The sequence below is a fragment of the Pteropus vampyrus genome, unplaced genomic scaffold (assembly GCF_000151845.1).
Source record: "Pteropus vampyrus isolate Shadow unplaced genomic scaffold, Pvam_2.0 Scaffold23, whole genome shotgun sequence".
In the NCBI taxonomy this organism is placed as follows: Eukaryota; Metazoa; Chordata; class Mammalia; order Chiroptera; family Pteropodidae; genus Pteropus; species Pteropus vampyrus.
In genome coordinates, this window is record NW_011888804.1 from 290,643 (window position 1) to 309,728 (window position 19,086).

General features: G+C 39.5%; 1 protein-coding gene and 1 non-coding gene across 9 annotated transcripts in view; both read left to right on the top strand.

The window, feature by feature from the left end:
- Window positions 1-19,086, top strand: part of SBNO1 (strawberry notch homolog 1) — a 43,045-nt gene that overhangs the window by 1,562 nt on the left and 22,397 nt on the right. For 2 of the 8 annotated variants that reach the window (XM_023528172.1, XM_011355710.2), the window contains exons 2-10: window positions 5,579-5,710; window positions 6,238-6,342; window positions 7,607-7,919; window positions 11,667-11,767; window positions 14,651-14,747; window positions 16,173-16,333; window positions 17,139-17,272; window positions 17,466-17,556; window positions 18,729-18,890. In XM_023528172.1, coding sequence (XP_023383940.1) covers window positions 5,579-5,710; window positions 6,238-6,342; window positions 7,607-7,919; window positions 11,667-11,767; window positions 14,651-14,747; window positions 16,173-16,333; window positions 17,139-17,272; window positions 17,466-17,556; window positions 18,729-18,890 — 1,296 coding nt within the window. The remainder of the gene's footprint in view (window positions 1-5,578; window positions 5,711-6,237; window positions 6,343-7,606; window positions 7,920-11,666; window positions 11,768-14,650; window positions 14,748-16,172; window positions 16,334-17,138; window positions 17,273-17,465; window positions 17,557-18,728; window positions 18,891-19,086) is intronic. The other 6 variants (XM_023528173.1, XM_011355711.2, XM_023528176.1 and 3 more) reach the window with 4 other exon arrangements.
- On the top strand, window positions 9,185-9,303 carry LOC111737083. The gene has a single exon (XR_002779343.1). It is a non-coding gene; the product is annotated as a 5S ribosomal RNA (ribosomal RNA).

The window sequence follows — 19,086 nt, forward strand, 5'->3', positions numbered from 1 at the left end:
AGTTGGTGTAGAATTTCAAGGATAAAAAATGTAGGATTTACTATGGATTCCTTGAGTGGGACATTAATTTTGCAAGCAAGGGAACATTTTATTTTCAAAACTTATTTCCAAAATTTACCGTATCAGAGAAGACATCTTTACTTTTTTCTCTAGCTTCTGCTTTTTATCTCCCAACTTTTTTTCACACAATTCTCTTCAGCATTTTAAGTAAATTTTACTTTAGTTGCTGGGTAAGCGTTAAAAAGGGAGGCTTAGTGGCTTACATTAGAGTTCATTCATTCATCCATTCATTAAATGCCATTATGGGTCAGGCAGTTGTAACATGTTTTAAGGGCTTTGCTGAAATTATTTAAAAACGGGCAGTATGGAGATTTTTTTCATGCTTTTTAGAATGATTTGCCTCAGAGACGTTAGCTACAGATACGTTTTGGTATTTCTTAGTTTCAAAGTTGAGGTTCGATTTGAGACCTGCCACCTGTGAAGGACACGATCACTCAGATCTACGGTCTGTTCTTACGCAGTAACCTGACTTTTCACGAGGCCTGCCTAAAGTTTATGTAAAGATACTTTCTGAGAGGAGCTGCTTTCACATTAAATAGCCAGTTAATAACCAAAATGACATAATTCTAAAGTTTTTGCAATATTCTTTATTTTTTAATGCTATGACAGATCCACTTTGATGCGGTTGAATTTACTAAGTATTAAGGACAAACGATAGTACTGAAATTTTCTGTAGTTGGGCAAAATAGGCTCTTTAAGAGGAGAAGCTATTTTATGAATGAGATCTAGTACAAAACCCATCAAATTAACTTGCTTATTTATTTTTTTTAGAGGCAGTATGTTATGTATCACAGCATTGATTTTTAAATCCTTTTATTGCTTCCTCCGGTAAGAAATAGGTTTTAACGTCGACTTAGTATATATATATGCATAGAACTGAAAAACTCATTTTGTGATAATATTTACCCCCCACATGCTGTGCACTAGTTTTCTGTTCTGTACTGAAATATTTAAAAATACTGGTTGTGTTGCACTAAAGTGATTTGACAATCCAGTATATTTTGACCAGCAGTTTGAAAAATACTGGTATAGGGTTGAGTACAGAATCTTGAAGGGATGTGGTATAGACTTCCTGGGCTTGTAATTGCACTCCATGCTGGCTTTGTTGTTACCTTGTTACACTTCCTCTCTAAGCCTCAGTTTCTCATCTGTGACAAGGGGATAATTAACCTATGGGCTATCTTCTGGATTAAAAGAAAAAAATCCGACCATATACTAAATCTCAAGCCTAGCCACATGAATTTGATGTGGTGATCAAGAAAGTTGTTTCATTTCTTCCCTTGATTTTTTTCCTGTTTCTTTTGTAAAGCATTTTCGAAACTTTGTTTATAATCTGCACATTCCTTTGTGAATCCATTCTTCCTATAGATTTTGCAATGAGTGGGGGGAGGGGCATTTTTCTGAGCAGTTGCTCCCTTGAGAATTAGGTGTTTAAAAAATACAGATTATCACTTCACAAGTTATATAAATGTCTAATAACTGTGTTGTACACCTGAAACTGATACTGTCTGTCGACCATAATTGAAAAATAAAAAATACGTAAAAATACAGTTTATGTCATTTCAGGTAAAGAAAACTCTCTTTAACAAACTTTATACCAATCTCTCTTATTCTTAAGGAATCAGCAATCGGTAGACACTTAATAAATCCTTGTTGATGGACTGTATCAGCTGAATTCTAAGTGGATCATTATCCTTCAGATTATTAAACTGTCAGTCATCACATCTGGGCTACATAAAAGCAAGTTGAAGCTGAGTCAAAAATCAGACTTATTCAGCACTATTAAAATAACTATTAAAAAAAACCTTTTATTAGTTCTGGAAAAGATACTTGCTTAGTGATATTTTCTGTACACATTTAAAAATGTCTACCAGTTTCCTGGAGACACACTGACCGATTAACTGGACAGACTGGATGTGTGACACTTTAAGGTAGAAAGGGAACTAGTGTTTTGTAGAACTAATCTGGAAGTTAATTATTGAATAGATTGCCAACAAATAGTTTGTATTGTGGGAAATAAAGTGTTTCATTGGCAACATGGAAGAAAACATTTTTTGGACGTACTAAAGTTCATCAAAATGATAGCAGCCTAACATTTATTTCAAGTAGCGCAGCAATCCTATGAGGTAAGTGTTATTTTCCCATTTGAAGATAAGGAAACCGAGTCATGAAAGTTATTATTTGACCATATTGTACTCCTGGGTGGATGATGTAGCCAGTATTTGAACCCAGGTGTTCTGGTCTATGCCTCGTCTTCTCGGCCGCTGTGGTGGGCTGCTGCCACTGCAGGTACATCCCTGGTATCTGTTCTGCACAGAGCAGTAAAGATCTGTTCAGATCTCAACAAGAGGAACCTTGTCCTCGTGGATAGGTTTCAGTGTTGGTAATCTCGATGGGAAGTGTATCCTTTCATTCTTCTGCTTGGCTATTGTTTCCCAGGATTCTCTTCCTGCCAAGGATGCCTCTTAGTTTCTCCCAACTACTGTGTCCTTGTTTTTTATTTATCATTGTTGCTTTCACAGTGTATTATTTTGAAATAGGCGATATTTTCAAATGTATTTATGACAAAAATGGAATCATTTTGTTGTCCGTTGTTGGAGATAGACTCACTCTGTTGTTAGTAACTTAGTTTGGTTAGATTGAATGAATTTTGAGTAGGTCACTGATAGTGTCATCTGAGGTCTATGAAATCCTTTGTAGACACATTGTAACAGTTTTCTTCCACACAACAGTATTTACATTTATATTGTACTTAGTGGATTCAAAATGAAAATGTTGTTTTCCCTCTCAGGAATAAATCCTACTTATTTGTAAAGTAACGAAGAGAAGATCGGATAATATAAACGTTTAAGGGCTCTCTTAGCCTGAGCACTGAAATTCCTTGAGTCTGTAATAGTTTTAGAATAGAAATATAGTTAAATGTTAAGGGTTTTGTCTAATGGATTAGAGAATGGCACAGATGTTCCCTTTCTGTCCCTCTTCCCCTTCTCACTGCAGAAAAAGTGCAAGTAGTGAATTTGGGCCCAGTCACCTAAGAGAAAAATATCTCTAGATTTTGTGTGTAAAATGTATGTAAAATTAAAATTTTTCATTAATAGATTGTAAAGACAATGTCTTTTGCAGACATTGTAACTACTCATACCAGAGGTCTCAAATTCAGATTCCTACGAATGAATTTTGAGGTCACTGATAGTGTTATTTGTAACTGTTGCAATCATTTCTTGTATGAACACCAAGTTTCTCCCCTAAATTCCTTCCTTTCTTGATATTTTTGTGCTTTTAATGCTTATTGTTCAGAAAGTATATTTCATAAAGTTCTCATGAATTCAGTAACACTTTTCAGTGGTGTTTGTTTATTTCATGAGTTAACGACATTGTTTTTTGAGTATGATTACACAAGCCTTGGTGCGCATCTGATGGATTAATGGGGCCCTGGGCCTCCAAGGGTTCTGCAGTCTGTAGTTGAGGAGTCGCTGGTTTAAAACACTGTACTTTTGTTTCAATGTAAAGAAATCATTATTTCTAATATTACTTTTAAAAGACATTTTGATAATCTCAAGTTCTATTTAGGTCAAGGTTAGCCACAGTACGTAGGTCAAGACCCCCAATACCCACAGGTCGTTGGTCCTAAGGAAGTATTTTATGGATTGAAAACGTTTATAAAACATTTTGTTACGTAGCTCTTGTTACGTACTTGTACTAGGATGATTTGTAAAGTATGGGCAACTGTGTCTATATTGGAAAAATGGATCAAATCAACTTTATTTTAAATCCATGTTGGGATATTTCTACTCTTTGTCTCAGACATTCATTTCTTTTTTTTTTAATACATTTATTTAAATTAGTTTCACATATACAGTACATTAGTCAGACATTCATTTCTTTTATACTATTTTCATCTTGCTAATACTCCACCCCTCTTCCAATTTTTTAAATTAAGTATTGAAACTTAAAGATTACCAACATTGACTTCTTGATCTACTTGTTGGAAAGAGAATGCATGGGCTCTGAAGTTTGAATAATCTAGATCTGAATGGTTGAGCTTGGGCAGGTAACTTAAGCTTTCTGAGCCTCCGTTTCATCTCTAAAATTATACCTATCTGGTTTAGGGTCATTGCAGTCTCCAGCGGTAAATGAAGAGCCTAACACTGTGTCAGGCTTGTAAAAGATACTCAGTCTCTGGCAATTCCCTTCCTCCTTTTTGCTCAAAATGTTTTCTTTCTTAGACTGCTTTTCCTTTTTCAGAAAAATTTTGGGGAAATCTCCTTTGGGCTCTGTCCTTCCTTCCGCCCATCCTTTGAACGGCCAGTCTGCCCTTAGTTTCATTTCTGGATGTCTTTGGTTTTCTACCTTAAACTCATTCATGTTTCCATTAGAACCTCTTTCTAAATGATACATAAGCTTGTGTGACGTAGACCTACCTAGTGCAGTTTCTCTGTTAAATATCTTGGCTTTCATCTAAAACAGTAGTTTTTATGTGTCGGAAGTCATGGTCATGGCATTCTTGGCCAACACCTTTCTTTTTGTAGGATTAATGAAACACTGACATTTAATTTTATTGCATAGTCTGAGAACAAATAGACTAGCTGAAAATATGTTATTTATATAACAGGAAATTAGTTTTCTGAGAAAAACAAGTTACATATTTCTCAGATGTTTGTATATGTAAATGGGTTATGTCAGATAAATTAATGAGAAAAGTTAAAATTGAGAAAGCTCTGTTAAGCTTTTGTTCCATTTTGGTGGTAGAATACTTTGATCTGGCTCCTTGAGAGTACAGTTGGGAACCGCCAACCTAAAATGTATTTGCTTGCTCTTAAATAGGCATTTCCGCCCCTAAATTCCATGTAACTCATCTTTCAGATCTCCTGGGCTCAACTTTTATTTGTTTACTTTCTCTTGGCTTAACTCTTAATTATCTGTCAGCTCCTGCTTTTTTGTGTGTTTCATCTTCTCCCTTCATTTTGAGCTTTTATTTAAGCCCTGTCTATGGATTCTCCTTCCTAAATAGCTTGGAACCCGTCCCCTTCTCTCTCTTTCCACCCTGCTGGCTGGCGTGGCACAGCATCTCCCTCCTGGTCTGCCGCAGCAGCAGGGTGGGAAGAGAGAGAAGAGTCTGCTGTAGCCGCTTCCTATGATGCCTCCTGCTTCTGGCCTAGAGGGTGCCAGCGTCTTTCACGCCTCCATGAGTTTGAATACACTGTCCAGAAGGTCCTCGTCCACCTGGCGATTTCTTTCTTGAGACTGAGCTTCACTGTCGTCTTTGTTACCTTCCTGCCTACGAAGTTCAGCATTTCCTTCTGTTCCCACAGCATGTTGTAGACATAGACTCTTGCTGTGATTTATATACTTCATTGTCATTTCTGTCTTAATGTGCATTTTTGGGGACCTGCCTGTCATCTAGCAGCTTCTCCATAAATATTGAATGAATGGGTCTCGTAGAAAATGTTGGTTTATATTTAGAAGAGAGTTGTCATTTTAAGTTTTTTATGTTAATATTTAATATTTCGTTCTAAAGATGGTGGAGCCAGGGCAAGATTTACTGCTTGCTGCTTTGAGCGAGAGTGGAATTAGTCCGAATGACCTCTTTGATATTGACGGTGGAGATGCGGGGCTTGCAACTCCAACACCTACCCCTTCAGTTCACCAGGTAAGTTTTCCAAAGCCTCTGTAGAAAGTACGTTTTTTCTTAACTTTAATTTTTATTTATAAAAGTAGGTGTTAATTAAGCCTTAACTTTAAATATGCATGTGGACATTATTATGTTGCGTGTTAGTCTTCATTCATGAGGCAGAAAACATTTGCAATGAAAATCAAGACATTTATTGTTTTGATATATATGTAAAAAACATAAGAGGTGATTGTTCAGGGTTTCGTGGGAGATGGTCGATCTCCTTAATAGTTGTCTTTGTAGTTTATAGGAACATTTTTGTGAGGTTTCACTAGACACATTCTCTGAGAGCAAAAATAAGATTCTGGTGTTAGTGTAGTTTTGCAAAGATGTTATGCTTGCAAAGATTGTTATTACTTTATACCTGGTATCAGTGATTTTACATTCCGTTTGAATGTAAAGCTTGACTTTTTTTTATTATAATGAAATAAATACCTCTCTTGTTCTTGAAGCGGAATTCACTGCCGTCATGCTTTCTTTCTTTCTTGGTGTTGTTTTCTCTCCAGTCAGTGCCACTTAGTACACTAGAACTAGGTTTGGAGACTGAAGCAGCAGTTCCTGTAAAACAAGAGCCAGAGACGGTGCCCACTCCAGCACTATTAAATGTTAGGGTAAGAATTATTTAGATTCAACATTACTGCTAAAGTAGTTTAGGATTGTAGTAAGAAAATAACCTTTAATATGAAACAGTTTTATCTCACTAGTTCTGCTTTTCACTACTCACTTCCCAATATTCTACTCTTCCCAATATCCTACTTTGTAAAACATTTGTTTCATTCTTATGGTAGTTATATTGGTCAAAAGAAAATTTGGATGAAACAATTTATTGCAGATGATAAAAAAAAATTCATAAAGTGAAGATAAACTATACATTATCCTCCTACCCTTTTCATTTTTACTTATTTCAGCTTTCATCCATTGGTGTATATAATTTTTGTGTGATTATAATTGTACTTTAACTATGGAGTTCCTCTGACCTTACCTTAGACACAAAAGCGAGTATGAACTTAAGCCTAGTGGTATGTAATTATTGGACACACTGGTTAAAATTTTAACTTGTCATAAATTATTATTTTTTAAAGTGATAAATAGTACCTAGAAGATTGCTGTTGTTGGAGTTTTGGAGAAATAACAGCCTAAGGAGGAAAGGAAATAAAAATATATTTAAATTTCTAAAAGTATCTCGGTTACACTTTAGTCACTTGTAGACGTGGACATACTATCTTCAAATCTTGTTTTGCTTTTTGTCCGGCTCCTACCCTCTCCCGTGTAAAAAAATGCTATGTAGCTTTGTTTTAGGCTCAAAGGGAGCACCCGCATTATCACCAGTATTTGTAATTTACTTGGCTGGATCATTTGTGTGCCATAGGAATTTGAAACTGTGCTTGGTGGTTTTATCTTGTCCTGAACGTTAGTATAGACTATTCGATAACAAACAAAGCACTGAGTAGGAGTCATAGAATGTTAGAACCAGCAAGTGGTCCCCTGAGAGCCTGGGCCTCCAGAGGTGGGGTGATCGCCCTGAGGTTCTCCACCTAGTTGGGGCAGTGCTGGGATTAGCAATTCTTCCTGTTCCTTGTACTATATGGGGTTACCGTGCACCACAGCTTGCTTAGGATAGGCCCGTTTTATGTTTGCTCTCCCTGACAGTTACATAAAATATCACACTACTATACTTTCTTTTCCTCAAAGTGGTGTGTTTGAACATGGTGGTTTATAGCTGATCATATTGAGTTAAAAGTGAAGCGTCGATTGTTAGGTAAGAATAAAAGTCAGTTTTGGATTTTTAAGTGGCCTACCGTGTTTATGGACATGGGCCACATCGGAGAATAAAGCATTTTTCAGTGGTGTGATACGTATGGTTTTCTTTTCTAGCAGCAGCCTCCGTCTACTACAACATTTGTGCTGAATCAAATAAATCAGCTTCCACCCTTGGGATCTACAATAGTAATGACTAAAACACCACCGGTAACAACGAATAGGCAGACCATCACTTTAACAAAATTTATCCAGACGACGGCGAACACACGCCCTTCAGTCTCAGCACCAGCAGTACGAAATGCCATGACCTCTGCACCTTCAAAAGACCAGGTTCAGCTGAAGGACCTACTAAAAAATAATAGTCTGAACGAACTCATGAAACTGAAGCCACCTGCTAATATTGCTCAGCCAGTTGCAACAGCAGCTAGTAAGTCTTTCTGTTTTCAGTAGTGTCAACTGTCTGCTTTTGGTAAGATATATCAGTGTGTTTTTAAGGGTTTGCTTCGGTCTTAAAAGAATCGACCACGAAAGAGGTAGTAATTTCGTGATTCTACACTTACAGTGTGTACACAATTCAAGAGAAGCAAAAATTTAGCAGCTTTAGCTTTGAAACCATGTGTGAAATTAACCAAGTGGCCTCATTGACAACATGAGATCGCAGTTTTATATATTGTGAACATTTTTCTCAGTCCTTTAAATCAGCGCTTCTCAAACTTGATGTGTTTATGAATCACTTGGGAATCTTGTTTAGAAATAATCGGATTCGGTAGCTCGGAGGTAGGGTCCAGATTCTGCAGTTCTGGTAAGCTTTCTGGAGGCACCGTTGCTGGTGGTCTTTGGGGCCATGCTCCTGGTAACAGGATTTAAACTGATACTTTGATACTTTGACTTCTACAGCCTTGTGATTTTGCCTGTCATTGGCCTCATTCCTTGCTGGGTAGTCATGTTTTTAGTATATTCTCGTTTAAAATAAATGTAGTTTCATCATAAAATATTTCATTATGTTTTTTTTGAAGAATGAACACCCATTCTTCAAAAAAAATATAATGAAATATTTTATGATGAAACTACATTTATTTTAAACACCAAAATGCTTTTATTATAACAACTTTATTGAGATAAAATTTACATACCATAAAATTTACCCTCTTAAAATGTACGATTCAGTGGATTTTCATATGTTCCCAGTGTTGTGCAACTGTCACCGCTAGCTAATCCGTAATACCTAAGGATAGGTTTCAATTTAAAGTGAAAAAGGTCAACAATGGTTTGATTACACTTTTTTAAAGAATTCATTAATGCATAAAGAATGTAGATTTTATAGTTAGTTTTTCTTCCCTGGAGTGGCTTTTTTGTTCCTTATTTATTCAAGACATACTGAGCGCCTGCTGTGTGTCAAGTGCTGCTCCGGGATTTTGAGGCTGTGGTTGGGAAGAAAACTGTTGAAATCTCTCCCTTCATGGAGCTTTCACTCTAGTGGAGAGAAACAGTAAGTTATATAGTATGTCAGAGGGATAAGTGCTCCAGAGAGAAATGAAAAATGGGAGATGGGGTAGGAAGAGGTTATAATTTTAAGTGGTGTTCAGAGGAAGCTTTGTATTTAAGGTAATTTTTAAGGGTAAAATGGAATTCATTTGTCCTTTTTTCAAACTTTGGCTATGGCAAATTTTAGTAATATAGTTTAAGAAACTGGTCTATGGCCATGCCACCCTGAACAAGCCCGATCCTGTCTGATCTCGGAAGCTAAGCAGGGTCGGGCCTGGTTAGTACTTGGATGGGAGACTACCTAGGAAGACCAGGTGCTGTAGGCGTAAAAAAGAAGTGGGGCAGATTGTAAGCTGGCAAGGTCCTTGCAATCTGTGAGGTCAACCAAGAGTTTCTTCGCCTAAAAAAAAAAAAAGGAACTGAAAAATGTAAACTCGAGGGATATTCTTTCCTTCTCTTCTCCATTGAACTTGGTAGTGTTTGAGTCCCTGTCGTGTCGTAATACCATGACGGGCACTGTGGAAGGTGCTGGCTCTGACTTCAGTTACATCCTCATCTGACCACTAGTTCATAGTTTTAGCATAGGAATTGGGTATCTTTTTTTTTTTTTTTTTTAAGTTTCTTTGAGATTGTTGTGTTTTTGGATTAAGGGAATAGAATGGAGCTTCCTAGTGATTTATACTAGTACATAGCATCCCATCAGGGTCTTGGAATGAGGCATTGAGTATTGAATAGTTAATTCCCCCTTCCAAACAGCTGCTTTACGTTTCTGATTGTGGGAGATATATTTTAATATCCGATAGAGACCAATATATAATTTTGTAGCAGAATTGTCTGTTTAGAAGTTATAATGTGCTCACGTTTTAAAGTAGAGGGCCCGAGATATTCCAAAGGAGAGGGCAGGAAGTATTTTGTACAATGATGTGGAGCTAACTTTATCTTTAGTGACACATGAAATTAAAAATACCGGATAATCTAATCTTTATGTTTGGGTTTATTCTTGTGCCTTTAAGGCTATAGTTTTACTCTCACCATCATTGTCCAGGACTAACTCATCCTGGCAGCTAGGTGCCACTTGTAAAATCTTTTATTTTTTTAAATAACAAAACTTTATTATCTTACAGTTTTGTGAGTCAAAAGTCTAACACTGTTCTAATAGGCTAAAGTAAAGATTTTAAAGCAGGACAGGTCTAAGTCATCTTAACTGACTTGGGACTGATTTCCATTTTCTGCCATGCAGAGCAGGACTGTGGCCCAGACCTAGCTGGGGTGCAGGGCGGCATCTAGAATGGCCCCCGGGAGGCTGGGGAGTGTTCAGCAGTTAGTAGAAGCTGCTTTTTGTTAAAATCTTTGGATTTGATGAGTAGAAAGACTGCTACTTTTATGTGAGTGGCTTTCTGAGTATTCCACTTCTCGAATCAGCATCCACTTTCATCACTTAAAGGAGCGGGCATGTGCCATTGCGAGGAAAGAGTTTAGAGAGCACGGCAGAAAACAGGAGGAACGTGGAGCTGACCGAGTAATATCTGGTCCAGTAACATCTCCCACGTCCAGTGTAGTAATTTTTAAAAGATAAAAGACTGCAAATCGAGGCCGTCCTTGTTTGGAACCCTGAGAAACTGTCATACTAGGCCAGGGCTGAAGAAGAAACAGAGTAAGTGAATGTTGGAGATAAGCAAACGTTTGTGTTGTAGGGAAAGGTTATCTTTTTACTGAGAGAGAAGAACATTAAAAGCGTGAAACTGCACGGAGCAGGCCATCGTGTACCTGGTTTCCTACCTGTGTGGGTGGTGCCCCTCGGGAGCCCCCAGCCCTTTGGCTTCCTCTTTGGGTCCTTTCTGCTCTCTCACTCGAGCCCCAGTCCTGTTACTCGCTCTGTGACTTCTTCCCTGGCTCTCTTCTCTTTCTGTACTTTAATCCTAGTCATTTTGGAGTCCCAAGAGACAGGCCTGCCACATACTGCCCGTCTCGGTAGACTAGACAAGCTGTTATCAGTCCCCCCATGTGGTTTAGAACCACAGCGATCTCAAGAAGCCCAGGTACCAGGAGGCTCCGGGGTTCTTGGAGGGCGGGGCTGGCCACAGCGCTCTGCACTGCCTGGCCAAGCAGTTCCACTTCGGTTCCTGTTTGGAGTGAGGGCTTCTCATGCTGTTTCTGAAGAGTGTGCAAGCCGCTGGTATAGGAGAGGAAAGGTTCACTGTTTGGGTCTTTATTCTGAGGGAAGGAGGAAAACAAAGTTCTCCGTTTTTTTTCCTTCCAGAAATAATTATGTTGCCTTGAAAGTTAGTAAGTCCCATCAGCTCAGGTGAGATGGAGTCTGTCTTTGCGAGAGCACCAAGTTTTAATATTTTTCTAATGAACTGAGTAAAGTATCTGAAAGTAAGGCTCGCTCTTGGGATTTGTATTGAACTATCGAATAGTTCTGGTTATGGTGTCTTTTTGACGAATTGTTTCAAATCTTCTGTGCACACATTTCCTTTAAGGTTACTTGTTTTCTAAGGTTAATAATTTCTTCCATAATGGTACATAGCCACCTTTGACTTTTCATCCTTAAGCTTAATTTAAGTTAATGATAAGCAGATTGGTGTTTTTCAGTTTGTGAAGTGGGTAAACTTTATTGAATTTTTTTAAATTGTAGAAAAAGAAGTAGAGATTTTGTTCTGAAATGTAAATTGATTCTCCCTTTCAGCTGATGTAAGCAATGGTACAATAAAGAAAGAGTCTTCTAATAAAGAAGTAGCAAGAATATGGATAAACGACATGAAAATGAGGAGTTTTTCCCCTACCATGGTGAGTTTCAAAGCCTCATCTATGTTTTTGTGTAGTATGAAAGTACACTTGGCTAAAAGAGCTCTAATGTTACCCTCAGAAGACTTTGGGTGAAGATGGGCTACTCAGCTACATAAACTAATGAATAAGCATTAAATCTCACTGGAATAAATTAATATACACTAAACGTGATTATAACTTGCGTAGTTGATAGGATGGATGTAGTAATACATGCGGTATTGATATCCTTTTATTGTGAATCTCATCAGGAAAAAAAAAAGTGGAGGTAAGTATTTGGTAACTATGTTCATTTTAGGATTGAACCTAAATAAATAGCTCTTTATGAGCTGTCAGACCATATAACGGTCTACGTATGAGTAATTGTAACTTTTCCTACATTCTGGAAATACTGGGCTTTGAGTCGGTTGATTCTATGCATTTTTTTAAGAACCACACTGCACGTAATACTGAGTGTAGGGTAGGTTTCTGCAAGTACCCCCGTTGCGTAAGCACACAGTTCGGCAGCCAGGCGTTGTCAGTAGTAAGGTGGGCAAAAGGTACGTTGCAGTGTGCAGAGCAAGGTTACAGGTTCGGAGGAAAATGGGCGCTCTGGCCTGTGAAGAGCGTTCCGTGGCGGAGGTGTAATGGAGCCTGAGTGTGGACTGTGGGGACACCTTGAGAGGGAGCTTAGAGCAGTAGTAGGCACAGAGGACCTGGTGGTTGTCTGCTTAGGTGACATAAGCCAAGGTACTTGATTTGTAGGAAGAAATTGGAATGGTCGCTCTGGGCTCTGCGGAGGGTCCCGAGTTGCATTTGAAGGACTTGGACACTGGGATTGGAGGGGCTTGTTCGCGATTCAGGACGAGCCGGGGTCGGGAAGAGGGAGATTGGGAGGTGAGTTAAGTGATCCGAAAGGGCGTTAACTAGGGTTCGACCTTGATTGGAAGGGTGAGGGGAAAGGAAACATAGAAAGTGAGATGACTGCGCGTGACAGGCCTTGGGGCTGGAATCCTTTGAGAGACAGCAGAGCAGCCCGTGTCTGAGGTCTTGGTGAGGACCAGGAGAACAAGTGCTGGCAGCGTCCCGTTCGCTCTGGTGGTGCGCCTGGAAAGTAGGAATATGCTTTTCTTCAAGAAATGTTTTATGCAGTTAGCGCTCAGGTTCATGGTCCGTCCCACGTTTGCCCGTAATGTGCCAGAGGCTCTTTGTCGTGCCAGCAGGCGAGAAACGTCTAAGAGAGTGATAACACATTATTAGCCCCTGCACCAAAACCATTTGATCCGTGTGCTTTGTTTGGTCTGCACAATATTTTGAAAAATTTTGAATCTGGATTTCTAGGTTTTCTTAAAAAATTGGAGTACCTGACAACTGTGGGCCCGCATTCTCCATCTAGTAAAATGTGCCTGGAGTTGCGTAGAGACGATCCACTTGGTGTGCTGGCCAGGCCTGCCCCCGGCACCGCTGTCCCTCTCCCCCATGTATCTCAACCGTACTCTTGGTGGCAGTTGCCATTTTACATCCAGCTGGCTTAGAAGTACTACCTGTGTGGTGCCTAGGTTTCGTGAGCCCCTGGCATTACCAGTTTACCCTCCAGTTATACCCTTGGTGTGTGCGTGGTTTCGTTTTGGTGGGGGAAGATGAGGAGGAGGCAGGACATTCAGCATGGTGTACATTCCTGTCTACAGGTGAGAGAAAGGTGTGAAGGTGCAGATGGGAGGACTCAGAATTGAAGTAATTTGCCCAAGACCATACAAATAAACAACAGAATTGGGATTGATGTGTTTCTTTGGCCAACCCCATTTTGTCTCCAATTTCTGAAATAGGGTTTCATTTTGGCATGCTTTCTGAGGACATTTCGGGGATTTTTCGGATTTTTTTCTGAGGACTCCATGGCTTGGTGTTGATAGGGTGTTTATCTCCCACCTCCCTTTTCCTTCTCACATTTACCGAGCATCTGAGCGCCATCATGGTCCATTCTAGACTGAAAAAAAAAAAAAAAGAAGGCAAGCCTGCCCTGAGCTTTCGGTGCCGTGTCATCCTTGGCTTTACCTGTAGGTTCCGACTGGGTTTTGTTTCTCGTCCTCGCTTCTCGATGTGCTGGGTCGCACAGCTGCTTCTCACAGTCTTCCTTGAAGAAGCACACGTTAACAGAGCTTTCCAGATGGTTTTACTGGTGTGAGAAGAGGCTCGTTCAGGGGCTTCCTCTTTCTCTCTCCCTCCTTACCTCACCCCTTTAAGATTCCGTGGAGAAACACAAGGACACATGTGACTGTGGTGACCATTTGCTCAGTTTGCCTGGGATGGTCTGGGTTTATTTGTGTTTTCCTGGCGAAGTTACTAACAGCTCCCCATTGCACTGTCAGATAGATGGACCAAGGTTTGGAGAGTAAATGATATGGCATCCTCTGTATATAGTTGCGAGTGTGGAGACACAGATGTTTGAAGTAAATTCCCTGTTCTTCAGAAGAACCTTTAAACTCCAGAGTTTCTGCCCATGAGGCTGTAGGATGTGCTGCTGGGACTCATCTCTGTTTCTCCCCAAGCCCCTTCCTCTTCTTACTCCTGGAACTGGAGTGAAGAGTCAGGACTGAGGTTAGAGAGAGTGTGGGTGTCGGGGTGTGTGGTAGGCAGTACGAAGGGGAGAATAGTTGGAGATGGTGGCTGGAAGGCGGTGGAGCTGTGCGGCGGCCCTTTTGCGTGTGAGGGGTGAGCGTGGGGCATGGCTTGTCTGCGCTCCTCATCGGACAAGCGGGGAAGCTGCGGAGTGTGATTCTGGGGCCGTAGAAGTGGTATGTCGTGTTTCCAAGATCGAAGAGTGTGGGTGTTCCTGCAGAAGAGTCGTGTGTGTTGGGTGGTCCTCCAGTCTCTGGGATTAGAATTGCTAACGTGCTCTCTGTGTTCCAGAAGGTTCCTGTTGTAAAGGAGGAAGATGAACCAGAGGAAGAAGATGAAGAAGAGATGGGCCATGCGGAAACCTATGCAGAGTATATGCCAATAAAATGTATGTCTTCGGGGTTTTTGTCAGAATAATGAAAGACTTGTAGGTTCCTCTTGAATTTAAATAACTTTCCCGCACGCATCATTATCTGCTAGGACCTATCGATGTTGGATGCCTCAGGATTCGACAAGTTTGGGCTTTGTAATATTTTAAACTAAAACATGTTTTTAAATACCTACTTGAAAATTTTACTGCGGCTTTTATTTTTTTCCTACACAAATTTAGAACTTCGTTTTAGGTTGAAGTCTTAAAACCAAGAATAAAAGCTTGAGTTTTACTTTGTTTCACGTTACTTTTGCTTATATTAGCAACAATTTTAAAATCATACAGAATTGCAGAGATGTAAATATGTAATCTTAGATTTATATAGTTTATACAGCTTAGCTAAAATCATAAAAATGTGGGAATCTTAAGACATGCTGTTTGAATTCACTGGTTTACATTAACACCATTTCTGCCTTTTTTCCCATAATGACTATGGAAATTAATAATTTGTACCTTTTGTATAAAAATTTTTACTTTTTCATTACATAGGGGTAATGAGATTTAAAAATATATGTGTAGAAATTTTCTTTTATATGTTTTAGGTTTTTGTAAAAAGCCACTCATAATACCACTTAATGTAAAAATTTCTGTTTACCAACCATGTATGGACTCTAAGGTCTCATACTTTTCTGGTCACTTAAAATGAACTTTAGATTGCGGTATCTGAAATATTATTATGTCCCTTCCTCCAATAATAGTCTTCACACAAAAAAAATTTGAAAGCTTACCGATGGCCCTTTAAACCAGAGGTAAGCAGAGTAAATCTGGATCACTGCCTGTCTTTATAAATAAAGTTTTTATTGGAACCCAGCCATGCCATTGTTTTATTGGCTATGGCTACTTTTTTACCCTGCTACAACAGCAGTGTTCAGTAGTTATAAAAGAGACCAGATGCCCCACGAAGCCGAGATTTACTGTCAGGCCATTTATAGAAAAAGTTTGCCGACCGCTATTTTAAATTATATTCACATTATACATTTTGGGAAATTGGTTACTGTTTAATTTTATAGCCAAGATTTCTTTTGCAGTATCTTTCAAGATGAAATTATATTGCAAACTTTTTTCACTGAAGTGAATGATTCATTCAGATAAACTGAATCTAGGATTATGTTCAGTTACTACAGGAGAATCTGGTGGTATGCACTAAGTGGGTATTTTTCTGAATCTTTTTATCAGCAAGTCTCTAAAGCATAAGTAGTTGATTAAATAGGTCATTTTAGTCAGATCTAAACAGTACATTACTAGAAAAGTCGATGACCTTTTCTAGAATCCTGGAGTATCTTTTTATATTTTCTCTGTCATGGGAACAATGTTGTAATATAAAAAAAACTGGAAGTACTACCTAGAATAATTAAAACGAAATATTTTTAAATTTTCGTTTAGTGAAAATCGGCCTTCGTCACCCAGATGCCGTAGTGGAAACTAGTTCCTTGTCCAGTGTTACTCCTCCTGATGTTTGGTACAAAACGTCCATTTCCGAAGAGACCATCGATAACGGCTGGTTATCAGCGTTACAGCTTGAGGCGATTACGTACGCCGCCCAGGTGAGCAGTGGCATTTTCTAACCGCACACTTTATCTTTCAGTCTTACTGCATATAATTGTTTTAGTCGAAAGGGAAGTTTTCCTTCAATGAAAGACTTGCGATTGTGCTTTTTATAGAAGTTTTATGTGTTAGAAAATTCAACAGTGGTAGCACGGATGTGGGGAGTACATTGCTAGTGGAAATGACAAAATGTCATAACCTTTTGGAATCATTGGGAATATGTATTAAAACTACAAATACATGCATCCTTTGGCCTAAATTTTGTCACTGGGGGGTCTGTCCCATAGAACTATTAGGTGAGAACGAACAAACGCACACACACAAAGCTATTTGTTGCAGCTTTTACACCCAGTGGCTGAAAGCTAGAGCAGCTTCGAAAGCCCACACCCTTGGAGTGACCGAATAAACTGTGGCGTTAACTATGCAGGTGCTGTACCCGCTCTCAGAATGTGAGTTAGAGTTAGGCCAGTTGTTTTCAAAGGATTTTTGTCATTCTCTGTCTTTGTAAAATAAGTAATGGCCAAACAGCCGACCATCCCTCATGTTCATGTGTGAGGTGAAAGTTTGTATTCAGTCGTGCCAGTGTCGAAAGGGCTGTGGAAGAATGCTCGTCAGCTTACTAATTTTAGTCACTCGGAACAGATGAGAATGTATGTTAAATACAAAGCAAGTATCCGTACTAAGCCAAACTGAGTAGCACGTGTATAAACGTAGGTCATGTTATCACAGACCTGAAACAACAGGAAAGACCAATCACCTAACTAGCGAAAGGAGTAGATTAATTGCCACCTTTTTTCCCCCCAGCAACATGAAACCTTCCTGCCCAATGGAGACCGCGCTGGCTTCTTAATAGGCGACGGTGCTGGTGTAGGAAAAGGAAGGACAATAGCAGGAGTCATCTACGAAAATTATTTGCTGAGCAGAAAAAGAGCGCTGTGGTGAGTGTTGGGGACCCGCCGCGGAGGCCTTCGCACCGCAGTCACTCAGCGTGCGGCCTGGGCTTTAGGGAGGGGGCGCTGTGTTTGCGAAGTCTCAAGGCCTAGTTTTATTTATTCTTGAATACTGCCGGAGTGATGGAATTTGCGTTTAACTCGTGTTTTTCTTTTTTCTTCCTTTTGTTGTGTGTGGCAGGTTTAGTGTTTCAAATGATTTAAAATACGATGCTGAAAGAGATTTGAGGGATATTGGAGCAAAAAACATTTTGGTCCATTCATTAAATAAGGTATGAAAGTTTCTTGTTCAGTTGGTTATTCAATAAATATTTACTCATCTGTGAGGTGAGAATAATAAGTTTCTACTTCTTATGACTGTTAAATGAGTTATGTCACAGAAAGTCTGGTGAGTGCTAGCCACTGTTGCTTTGCGGGTTACTGTATGTCAGATACTGTGACAGGTAGGGTTATGTAGTGACAAACAAAAAATAGGTGTTGTCTCTGTTGTCATGGAGTTTATTCTCAGTCTTCAGTGTTGTTTTTGTCTTTGTTTCTGAGGTAACTTTATATGGGTGAAACTCACAAAACCATAAGGGAGCAGTGTCATAAAGCTGGAGACAGGCGGTGTCCCCATTGTCGCATGTTGAGTTGTGGTTCAGAGACATCCAGTGGACTCGTATACCTGTACTGTGTCTGCGTTAAGACACAGCTGTCAAGTGGAAGAAAATGTGCCTCGGTGTCTAAAGCACAGTTTAATGCGATTAGAATCTTAATGCTCATTTTTAGCAAATCGTGGTTGTCCTCCAACTGTGCACCAGTGGTTGGAGTTACATGGGTGGAATAGACAGGCCTGGTTCCTGCTAAAGCCTCCCTTCCTCTAGCCCTTTGAAACGAAGTAGGTGGCAGTCTTTTCCACGTGACTCCTGAGCTGGGTCAGTGTTGCCTGGTACACCAGGGCCGTTTGGGTGGGCGAGTCAAGTACTATGGCTCGAGTGACTACTAACTGTTCAGAAAAACATGTAACTGGCATGGAGAATATTTTTGAATTTCGAGTCAATGTAATTGAAGAAGGGCACATAAATTATTCATCGTAATTTTTATATTTCCCTCAAAGCAATTGCAGTGCTTTCCATATAGTAAGTATACAACGAATATTTGTAGAATGGATATTGTGATTTTTGTAGGGGAGTTTGATTTGTAATCTTTTTTTGATGATGGACTTTTCTGAGACTTTGAAAACTGGATCTTTGAACCATAAAGTTGTATGTGTACATGTGCGTGGCTGCGTCACGTGTGTATCTTGTGCACACCTGTACAGGACATTTTGTGTGTGACCTTAGGAGGTCCTTGACTTCCCTAAAGCCCATCAGAGACTACTGGTTTCCTGCTGTAGAAGTCTGGGTGGGATAAGTGTTTCAGACAGAAAAGTACGTTTACTAAATTTTTCTCTTTTCTTTTTTAGTTTAAGTATGGAAAAATTTCTTCCAAACACAATGGGAGCGTGAAAAAGGGTGTTATTTTTGCTACCTATTCTTCCCTTATTGGCGAAAGTCAATCTGGCGGGAAATACAAAACTAGGTTAAAGCAGCTTCTGCATTGGTGCGGCGATGACTTCGATGGAGTGGTATCCTTTGCAGCAGACGTTTTTATATTTTTTATGATGCAATAGTTAACGTAAGGATAAACATCTGGAAAACAGGAATCTTGAGATTAAATAAACATATTGCTGGGACGACAGCTCTAACGATGACGTAGAGTCCATGGGGATCAGAAAGTTGATTCCATTTGTTGCTGTCATGTAGGAGGGCGGCGTTTTAAGT